The sequence below is a fragment of the Malus sylvestris genome, chromosome 2 (genome assembly GCF_916048215.2).
Source record: "Malus sylvestris chromosome 2, drMalSylv7.2, whole genome shotgun sequence".
Taxonomy (NCBI): Eukaryota; Viridiplantae; Streptophyta; class Magnoliopsida; order Rosales; family Rosaceae; genus Malus; species Malus sylvestris.
In genome coordinates, this window is record NC_062261.1 from 35,230,645 (window position 1) to 35,242,441 (window position 11,797).

At 39.7% G+C, this 11,797-nt stretch overlaps 1 protein-coding gene across 1 annotated transcript; it reads left to right on the top strand.

The window, feature by feature from the left end:
• The first annotated feature begins 1,176 nt into the window (after window positions 1–1,176).
• On the top strand, window positions 1,177–2,306 carry LOC126610853 (uncharacterized). Its single transcript, XM_050279002.1, has 2 exons — window positions 1,177–1,696; window positions 1,968–2,306. Exons 1-2 carry the CDS (start codon window positions 1,378–1,380, stop codon window positions 1,994–1,996), a joined length of 348 nt encoding a protein of 115 aa, XP_050134959.1. The 5' UTR covers window positions 1,177–1,377; the 3' UTR covers window positions 1,997–2,306.
• Window positions 2,307–11,797: the final 9,491 nt, after the last annotated feature.

Consider the following 11,797-nt stretch of genomic DNA (forward strand, 5'->3'; position numbering starts at 1 on the left):
TAAAATATCTTATTTTTAAAGCAATGACATCTAAACAACAACATCTGTGGATTACTTTTAAAAACTATTTTTATAAAAAGCGGTGAGCCTTCAATAACTATTTTTAATTCATGTAATACCCTCAGTAATTTTTAAAAATGACATAAGGACATTATTTATCGTTCTACATAACTTTTTTTCCCTTGAAGAACAAAGTAAATGTCACCACCTACCACTAAAATCACTAACTTTACATTGCCACTTTCACCACAATCGTCACTAGCACTACCTTCACCACCACCGTCACGACAATTCCCATTACCACAACTTTTATTATCATCATCGCTGCCACCTTCACCACAACCGCCACAATGACCACCGCCACTGCCACCATTATAACCTTTGCGCCTCAACCACCACACCCCACTATTCGCATCACCATTATACCCTTACAATTATTCTTGTTATCATCATCACCATCGTCAACCCCACAACCATTGCCATTGCAACCATAGTTGTTGCCACCACCTACGACTGCAACCACCAGGCCTAATATCATTGTCGTCATCAACACCAGCATCATTGTCATTATCATTGTCACCGCCAATAGCACTGCAATCACCACCACTGTCGTTGTCACCGCCCACACTACTATGTCTACTTTTGTCATTATTTATGATTATATTACTTTACATTAAATTTACCAAATGCTTTTACACATTTTTTCATACTCACAACATTTTTAAAAATACAATTTATCAAACACTCAACCGCTTTATGTTACAACTGATTATTCTTAAAACACAGCAGATAGTTTTTTTTTTCTAAAGAAGAACAACAATCTCAAACTACCATAAGAGGTGGAGGAGTAAATTGGTATTGAATTCACCTGAAACCTCTCACCTCACAAGTAAAGAGAATATCACTAGATAATAGTACTAATTGATAATGTATCAATTTAAAATCATTAAAAAAGAATTTCATAGTTTATTTTCGTCGATTGTTTTATTTATTGCGTACGAGATGAGGATCTCCTAAGTAGCTTTTTCTTTTTCAATATGGGATTCTAATTAGTGGAGCATAAAAGAATTGAGAAGTGAGATAGAAGAGAAGAATTTTGGGGTAAAAAAAAATAAAGAGACATATCCGCTTCCGTTTCGTACAATTAATCTAAAAAGTAAAAAGTGTTCACATGTAAGATGCAACCCTCCATTCAAAAGCAAACCAAAAATGTAACGTAAGTTATGCACAGATGTACCAAATCCCAGATCCTAAATGCAAAGTGTCCTCAAATGGCTTCCTTAAAATCCTGATATAAACCACGCAACTCACCCCCCACAACATCACATCTAACACACAGAGAACAGCAAACAAAACACAAAAGAAAGACAAACGGAAATGCTCAATTTTCACTTCGCGGGTTTGGCCGTCCTTTTCATCACCGGAGTTGTATTGTCCGGTGAGATTGGCGGGGTTGTTGGGCAGTTATGCGGAGCTGACATTGGAGGACTTGTAACACAATGTGCAGCCTATGTGCAAAAGGGCACGCCCATGACAGATCCATCTGAGGCATGCTGCGAGTTGATTAGGCAAGTGGACATTCCATGCGCATGTAAGCACGTGACCAAGGAGGTGGAACAGATGGTTGACATGAATAAGGTTGTTCATGTCGTTTCCTACTGCGGTAAACCTGTTCCCAAGGGAATGAAGTGTGGAAGTAAGAACCCTAACATAGCTCTCTCTCTCTCTCTCTCTCTCTCTCTCTTTCAATTAATTTATAATCTTAGTAATATATACCCACACATGTAATATATAAATTATTTGTTATAAGAGAACTTATTAGTGGTTGGACTTAACACAAAACAGAGGAATTAAACAATAATATATATATATATATGTGTGTGTGTGTGTGTGTGTGTGTGTGTTTTTCTGCAGAAATTGGTATATTGGAGATCATTGTTCTAACAAAGTTTAACTATGTACTGCAGGTTATACAGTTCCTCCTGTTAGTGGTTGAAGCGATCGATATGTGCTTGTGGTTGTAGACAAAGTGCCATCCAATGGAAGAACTAAAAAAGACTCAGTCATATGATGTAATGATATATTTGAAACAATTAATATGTACTTTATCGTTTATGTGAACTCATTCGAAGGGTCCAATATACGGTAATTTTTCTTTATTTATTTTTTATTTTGTTATGAATTGTTAGATTAGGGATTGTTCAGTCACTTAGTATTACGGTGTAATGGTATTTCTTTTCATTTATAAGTGAGAGGTCTTATATTTGATTCTCGCCAAAAGTGAATTTGAACCACATTATTGTTAACTCATTGTGAGTCTTAATATACTCATTTCTCCTTAGTGTAAATACTATTGTTTGTTAAAAAAAAAATTATGAACTGCTTAGGAACAACTTCATATTTAGTTATTAATCTTTGTTTGTACTGGTAACTCCTCATTTTGTAAGTGCAATTCAAGGAATTAAGAAATTTGACTAAACCACAGGGTGTCATCAATTTATACGGAGAAATTGTTTGGGTCTTAAATTCGCAATTTCACATTACGCCCCATTGAAGTCAGCCCAAAAAGGTAGCTGCAAACCTCGGCTCAATAGAGAATTTCTTGATTTAGTAGCTAGATGTTGATGGCTTGGCCAAGAAACTTAAGGCTGACTGGATAAAGCATGAATCAGTCGCATAATAAGTCTAAGTTCAGAGCTCTAGTCGAAGAGGGCGAGACTTTGCGGCGATAGAGTTTCAGCCAAGAATATTTCTAAGCACATTTAGGGAATATACCAAGGAATTAGAATATTATCATAATTTTGCAACTTAGCAGATTGGGCATCAAGGAAATTTGTTCATATAAATACATGAGGAATTGCAACATAGAAAGGAGTTTCAGCTCAATGCTCTACCTGAAAACCTTCTCAGACCCCTAAGAAATTACTAACTGCTTCACTAACCTCATCGTCAACACATTCAATTTGGATTAGCATCACGGGGTTGACAAACGGTGACATATTCAATGTGGATAAATATCATTGGAGCTAGTGTGGATAAACATCATTGGAGCTATAGAATTAGTCGATCTAGGAGTATCTTCAATTTGGATTAACATCACTATTATATTTCTAGTTCGATTGGTTATCTATCCAACTCTCAATTGGCGAGGCGTCTTTGATTCTTTCATCAAAAGAGGTCACTTCGTCAGCTTCCCCAACGAAATAAGATGTTCTATGATTGGTTACTCATAGGCAAGGTCTTAAATGCCGATAATATCGGCGAAATATCGCCAATATTAACGGTTTTTCGCGTTACCGATATTTTAATAGGTATCCAATTAGTTTTCGTCAAAATATCGCAATATTATCAATATTATCGATAATATCGCTCTCTCTCCATCGTCGGAACGGTAGTCGAGCTCCGTCGTCGCAGCTGCCAAGATCTGTGCCTCTCTCTGCCAAGATCTGCGCCTCTCACAGGTGGTGATGGTGCTCACCGAAGTGTGCGCCACTATGGTGGAGATCACGGTGGGGTGGGTATGGTGTGTCCCCCCTCCGCTCGCTCGCTCCCTGTCTGTTCTTTCTGCGCCGGAAGGTTCCTACGTCGCCGAGTTGCAGAGACGAGAAGGAGAGGGAGAAAGACGAGGTTGCTGGTGACGATGGGTGTCTTCCTCAAGCAGGTGTGATGGTGTGCGTGTGTGTATGTGGGTCTCGGTGCAGAGAGAAATGAGAAAGATGAGAGTTTCGAGAGAGAGACGGCGCCGACGAGAACTATTTGTTTTTTTTTTTTTATCTTAAAGAGAGAGATGTCTGAGAGAAATGGGAAGAGAGGGCCGAGTGAAATGAAATGAGGTCCTTGAATTATTGAGAGATATCTCTGAGAGAGGCCTAGGATTTCTAAAAGGTAATCATAAATGGGAAAAATGGGGCACATCTTAGCCTTTATTTTGGAATCCTAAGAAGTTCACCACATGGATGCATGACATGTGTGCATGCCATGTCTGTTGAATGGGAAAAGTCTGACACGGAAAGACAAAGAGCCGTTTGGGGCTCTAGGCTCGAGGCAAGACAGAAAGTGCTAAGGTTTTTTTTTTCTGAAATGAACATAAGCTGCTAAATTCGCATATATTATAGTTGTTGCTAAAGATTGACACTAGTGTGGATTTGGACGTGTTGGTCAACATGTCCTCACAATCCCCAAGTTCTCCAGTTCGAACCCTTGCGCCCATCAAATTTTTCTTTCTTTTTGATGCGCTTTTCCCATGGCTCTAGGTCTTGATTTCGAATCCAGGTGAGCCCTTTCCTTTTTCTTTTTTTTTCTTTTTGTTTTATTATTTGTTTATTTTAATTTATTTGTTTATTTTATGTTTTTCCTTTCTTTTAGTTTCTTTGTCTTAGGCGTTCGTCTTTATTAAAGTAGGATGTAAAATCAATTATCTCAAAATTATGTGTTTTTAAATTTTGGACTTGTTTGTTGGATACTTTGTTTGCATTTTATCATTCTTTTATTTTGAAAATATGCTAAAATATCACTTATGTTTTTGTGAAAATATGCTAAAATATTTATATATATGGTTTTGTTTTGAATTCTTTTTTACCAATTCATTATATATAAATGATTATGGTGTGTTTAAACTTTTTTCATTAATTACTACATATTTTCTATACTCACAATGTTTACCAGCTCGCTATATAATCAACTTAAATAAGTTAAATCCATCATGCAATGCATTTCCTTCCAATTTTTTGTAATAAACTAATAGATAATTGACTAAATAAACATCATGCAAAGTTTCAATAAAAATTTCCAAGTTTTTCTTACAATTTCCGTGGTTTCCATATTATTTTTATCGATATCGATAATATCCCGATATTTCCATCGATATTTCCATGTTTTTGGACTACCGATATTTCCGATATCATCGATATTTCCGATATCATCGATATTTTATACCTTGCTCATAGGTACATTTTAAGGCTCAACATTCAGACGGCCAAACCACTTTCACTGTAAACACGCTCATTTCCTTTGAGTATCTTTGTCCTTACAACCTATATCATGTTCAACACACATATATTTTCACAAATATAGTTGAGCGAGCGAACGCGGTGAAGAAGATTGAATTTCATAGCATAACGCATAACCTTGTTTCAAGTTTTGGAACCCAAGGCCGAGAATGCTCCTTCCTCGGCTAAAGTCACATTGATGAGAGAAAGACTTTGCATTGTAAATTGAACTACCTCTCGTATTGCGAATTGATTTTATGATAGCATCTCAATTTTTTTTCTCTCTTTTACTTGTTTGTTCTTTCTCAAATATCAGTAATTTAAACTCATTTAATATATAGAATCGAATAGTTGATTTGAATCATTTTAAGTACAAAATCCAATAGTTGATTTTGTAAGATTGGCTTATTAATTGTGTAGTGAATGAGGATCTCTTAAAGTGGATTTTTTCCCTATCAAAATCGAGGTCCCAAAATCCTATCAACCATACTTGTTTGTACCATACTTGACCAATCCTGAAACTACTGAGCACCGGTCAACGTTATACCGTCAAGGACCCATAAGAGTTTCCCTCCAACCAGAATGACAATCACAACACGACACGTGTCAACATCAGAAGCTAATCATAGCGCGACACGTGTTAACATCATAAGTCAATCACAACATGACACGTGTCAATGTCAAAATGAAACTAGAAACTCTCTTCTATAAATAGAGACCATTCTCTCACAATATTTCCTAATGTCATTTGTACTAAATCATTCACTTGTACTCACTAAAGGAGAGCTTGAACCTATGTACTTGTGTAAACCCTTCACAATTAATGAAAACTCCTCTACTCCGTGGACGTAGCCAATCTGGGTGAACCACGTACATCTTGTGTTTGCTTCCCTATCTCTATCCATTTACATACTTATCCATACTAGCGACTGGAGCAATCTAGCGAATGTCATAAACTTAACACTTTTTGTTGTACCAAAGTCCTCACTGATTTTGTGCATCAACATTTGGCGCCATCTGTGGGAACGACACTTATTCTCATTCTCTTCGGCTTTTTTAATCTTGTTTCCACCATTCGTACGCTCTCTTTTGACCAGGCATCCCTCTCCAATGATAAGCTCTTTGAGATGCTCCACGAAACTAGGCGTACTCAAACACGCGAACTCTTACCCTTGTGGACATCAACCATCATCTGGATGCCTCCCAACAAGGAGAGTCACCTTCCTTCGACATGGGTATTCCTGATGAGGAGCGAGCTAATCATCAAAACATTGATCAACATGAGACTTCTCTCAACCCAGCTGCTTCGACCCGAAGCAGGAGAAATGGAGGAAGACACCTCCTTGCAGAAAGGTTGGAAGGATCGAAAGCCGTTTATCGTGACTGCCGAGACTTCCTAAAGCAACATCGAGAGAATCCCCTCCACATAAGCTCGAAGATCAATGACCAAAGGGTTTCTAAAAGACTTGGTCCCTTCCCATGTCCCAGGCCGGCTACCAATTTGGGGAAGGGGCAACAGGTCCTAGAGAAACACGAAGGTATAGGGGACTAAGAGATGTTTCGACAAACATACCTTGAAAGTTAGTATGGCGAGTCTAGGGAAAAATCATATGCTCTTGATCAAACCTTCCTACTTCCAAGAGGAGATGGAGATTTACGAAAGAAAGCTCCAGTGGTACATGACTCCACTCAGGACCCTCTTGTCTTACAGCTTCTTAAGGAAGTAAACAAGTTGAAGGCCGAACGATAAGCTGAGATACCTAATTGGAACCAACCTAGGCATAATCCTCTTACAAAGAGGATCTTCGACACCCCCTCCAATCAAAGACAAAGCAGAAGCTTGGCTTGCAACTCTATATTGGAAAGGAGGACCCGATTGAACACCTTAACCTCTTTGAGTCCATCATGGCATACCAGATGCACATCGACGAAGAGCGATGTTTTCTCTTCCCCTCCACCCTCTCTGGCGGAGCTCTAAACTGGTATTGCCGTCTTCCACCTGAGACGGTAGACTCATTTGAGGAATTGAGGAAACTGTTTGTTTCTGAACATATTTTCCAAACCTATCGTTTGCATTTTGCAGATAACTTGTACACTATTCGCCAGAAGCCGAACGAGTCACTACGAGAGTATGCCGGTCGCTTCAGCCATGAGTATTCTCGCTGCGTTGAGGCAGATGACAAGACTACCCTCAAGGCCTTAACGGGAGGCCTACATGATTGTTTCTTCAAGTATATGATCAATGCCAACACTTGGAAGACTTACTCTGAGGTGATGGCACAAGCTTACAACCATGCCTCCGCCGAAGCAAGAACATATCAAGGGAAACCCCCCATAACCACCCCTTATCAGCAAGTAGGGAGTGGAAGCCAGATCTAACCAAATGAGAAGACCTCGACCTTCCAAATGGCAGCGGTGCCTCCCCCTGCCTTACTTAATACTTTGCTAAGTCAACAGACATATCAATCTCAGGGCAAAAGGAAATATTTCCATCCACACCAGTCTCATTTTAGTAAAAGGAGTAAGGGACACTACCGCGATAACCAAGGGTATCACCACGATAATCCCCGACCCTAGGCAGTCAACACTGTGAGTCAAGCACGTGTCAGGACAGCCCCTACCCCGAGGTATGAGGCATACAAACCTTTAAACGCCACATGCGTGGCCATTTACCCCAGCATAGCACACCTAATACCGAAGCCAAAGTCGAGACACCCAGATTACAAGTCCACGAAGAACACGGGCACGTTTTGCTGCTACCACAAGTATAACGGCCATGACGGCAAGAAGTGTATCACCATTCGTGATCATATTGAAGCTTTGGCACATAAAGGACAAATTGATCAATTCCTCCTTCACCCTCCAAGGGGTAACCGTAACCAACGCCAGGTGAAACCCCATTCTCAGCTTGGACAAGGCTAAAGGTTTATGGCCAGAATTTGTACCCCAAGTTCTTTGGTCATACTGCACTTCGTATCGGACATCAACAGGAGAAACCTCATTCTCACTTGCCTTTGGTACAGAGGCAGTTGTCCCAGTTGAGCTTGAGCAAGCAACGTTCCGAGTCCAGAACTACATGCAAAGTGAAAATGACAAACAACTTACCCTCAACTTAGATCTAGTCGAGGAACATAGAAACCAGACTCACTTAAGGAATGTCGCCTACAAGTAGCGCATCTCCAACTACTATGACTCAAGGGTCAAACATCGTTCTTTCAAAGTGGGGGACTGGGTATTGAAGAAAAGATTACTCTGCGACAGAGTCCCGAGTGAATGAACACTTAGTCTAAACTAGGATGGACCGTTTGAAGTTGTTAGCATCAGTCGCCCTGGCTCCTACAAGCTTAGAAGCTCTGATGGCAAGACCCTTGGCCATCCATGGAACGCTGATCACTTGAAGTACTATTACAAGTAAACTCACATTGTACAAGTGTTAAGCTTCAGCCGTTCGGCATCCTATGTAACGAAGACTATTTGGCATGAATTCAATAAAGAGGTGATTTAGACAACTCGGTCCTAATCCTCTTACATTCCTAGCAATGAAACACTCGGGTTCAAAGCTTCAACATGAATACTTCCAACATGAAACAAAGTCTAAGTATATGTCAACAAGACTATACAAATAAACGAACAGCTACACAGTATATTCGTTCAATCATACATTCCAACACATTCATACATAAGCCAACTGTGCTTTGAAAGAGTTCAACATACTTTGTGTAATTCGACACTTGCTACAGTATGCATATACACTTTGCCCTTATTCTTACCAACTAGGTGATGAAATGTGAAGAAGGAACTCATCTTTATGCTACCAACCAGGTGATGAAATGTACAACCCGTACTTTCCTTCATGCCACCAACCAGGTGATGAAATGTACAACCCGTACTCTAATATCATTTGGCAATTTGCCACTCATGCCACCAACCAAGTGAAGAAGGAACTCATCTTCATGCCACCAACCAGGTGATGAAATGTACAAACCGTACTCTTTTTCATGCCACAAACTAGGTGATGAAATGTACAACCCGTACTCTAATATCATTTGGCAACTTGCCACTCATGCCACCAACCATGTGAAGAAGGAACTCATCTTCATGCCACCAACCAAGTGATGAAATGTACAACTCGTACTCTCCTTCATGCCACCAACCAGGTGATGAAATGTACAACCCGTATTCGAATATCATTTGGCAACTTGCCATTCATGCCACCAACCGGGGGAAGAAGGAACTCATCCTTGTGCCACCAACCAGGTGATGAAATGTGATGAAAGGTGATGAAGGAACTCACATTCGTACCACCAACCAAGTGATGAAAGCAACTCACCATTCATTCCATCTACCAGAAGATGAGTGGTACAACTTGTACATATGAACTCCTAGCATTCATAAATAATAAAAAACCCTCAAGCTTGACAACTCAACTAGGGGATCACTTATGCCCAATAAGAGTTATAGTCACTAACAAAGTCTTATTGCAAGCCAACAACAACTTCAGTGCATGGCATACGAAGATCAAGCTATTCAGCCCTTTTGCATCTGCTTCAAACATTTCCCTTCTGTAACAATGCAAACACTACAACTCGTAGAAAGCTTCACACACTCTTAATCAAGACAGTGTGAAGCAAAACCAATTTATGGTGCCAACAAGAGCTTCATCAAAGGAGTTTAACCACAATTCTAAAAAGCTTCACACACTCTTGATCAAGACAGTGTGAAGTAAAACCAATTTATGGTGCCAATAAGAGCTTTATCAATGAAGGGCAACCACAATTCTCAAAAGCTTCACACACTCTTAATCAAGACAGTGTGAAGCAAAACCAATTTATGGTGCCAACAAAAGCTTCATCAATGGAGGGCAACTATAATTCTTAAACATTCAAAGCAAATTCAAGACTGTTCGAAGCAAATTCAATTTATATGGTTCATCCAAACCTTCGACTACTACAAAGTGTGGCTTGTATCACAATCTCTTGCTTAACAATGTGGAAGCAAAATTTGTATATGTTGTCTCTCCCACATTTTCAAATTTCTAGTTTCCCAAAAAAAAAAGGGAAATTCAACAAAGCTTCATCAATGGAGGACAACTACAAAATCTCAAAAGATTCACACTATGTTGATCAATATAATGTGAAGCAAAATCAATTCATGATACCCAACAAAAACTTCACCCATAAAAGCTTCACCAACAAAAGCTTCAACTCCAAAGCTTCACCAACAAAAGCTTCATCAATGGAGGACAACTACAAATTCTCAAAAGCTTCACACTATCTTGATCAAGATAGTGTGAAGCAAAATCAATTCATGGTACCCAACAAAAGCTTCAACTTCAAAGCTTCAACTCCAAAGCTTCAACACAAAAGCTTGACCCACAAAAGCTTCAACACAAAAGCTTGACCCACAAAAGCTTGACCCACAAAAGCTTGACCTACAAAAGCTTCACCCACAAAAGCTTCACCCACAAAACTCCAAAGCTTCAACACAAAAGCTTCACCCACAAAAGCTTCACCCACAAAACTCCAAAGCTTCAACACAAAAACTTCACCCACAAAAGCTTCAACATAAAGCTTGACCCACAAAAGCTTGACCCACAAAAGCTTGACCTACAAAAGCTTGACCCACAAAAGCTTGACCCACAAAAGTTTCACCCACAAAAGCTTCACCTACAAAAGCTTGACCCACAAAAACTTGACCTACAAAAGCTTGACCCACAAAAGCTTGACCTACAAAAACTTGACCCACAAAAGCTTCACCCACAAAAGCTTCACCTACAAAGCTTCACCTACAAAGCTTCAATACAAAAGCTTCACACTATCTTGATCAAGATAGTGTGAAGCAAAATCAATTCATGGTGCCCAACAAAGCAAAATCAATTCAAAAATTCGAAAAAAAAAAAAAGGTCTAGGCACCTACCATATGCTACTGCACCTCGATACTCAGAAGTCTCACGACCACTCAGTGACTTGGATTTTTTAAGTCTCTAACTGAGAAGTTTTTCTCACTCGGGAAATTAAGGGAGCACTACCTCAACATACATGTTTCACTCTCAAAGCTTCAACATATAAGCTTCAACAAAAGAAAAAATTCAAAGAACTTAGTGAAGAAGGCATTGATGTATTTAACACAATATGTTGAAATGAAACAGAGCTTGTTTATTGATATCTCCGATAAGTTACAAATATGTACATATACATGAATCAAAATAAACAAACAAGAGGGAGCCTTCACAAAGGTTGCTCATGAGAAGTCTCAGCAGTCGGCAGAGCCCCAGAAAGAGTAAGCATCGAATGGAGATCATTCAGAGCCTCAGTACTGGGCAGAACCCCAGAAGGAGGAGGTACCGAAAGTTGATCATTTGGAGCTTCATTACGCGGTACAGCCCCAGAAGACGAAGGCAATAAATGCCTTTGGAACAAACCCACAAACCTCTGATGATCAAGCAAAATCTAACCATCAGATTCCTGCAGCTGGTCAAGCTTCCTCTTCATGTTTGTAGCATAGTCATGTGCGAGCATGTGCAACTGTTTGTTCTCATGCTTGAGCCTGTGCAATTGTTTGAGACTTATCACTTCAGCCGCCAATGATTCAACTTGGCGGGTTCGAGCAAATAGGCGTTGGGCCATATTAGACACAGAACATGCACACTGAACACTGAGAGCCAGAGGATCCTTAACAGCCAACTTATCAGACCGTTTGGAAAGTAGTCTGTTATCTTTAAGAGTGAGAAAGTTCCTGGCCACCACCGCAGCGATCACATCATTCTTTATCACAGAGTCCCCAACGATAAGAGGACCAGTAAGGGGTAA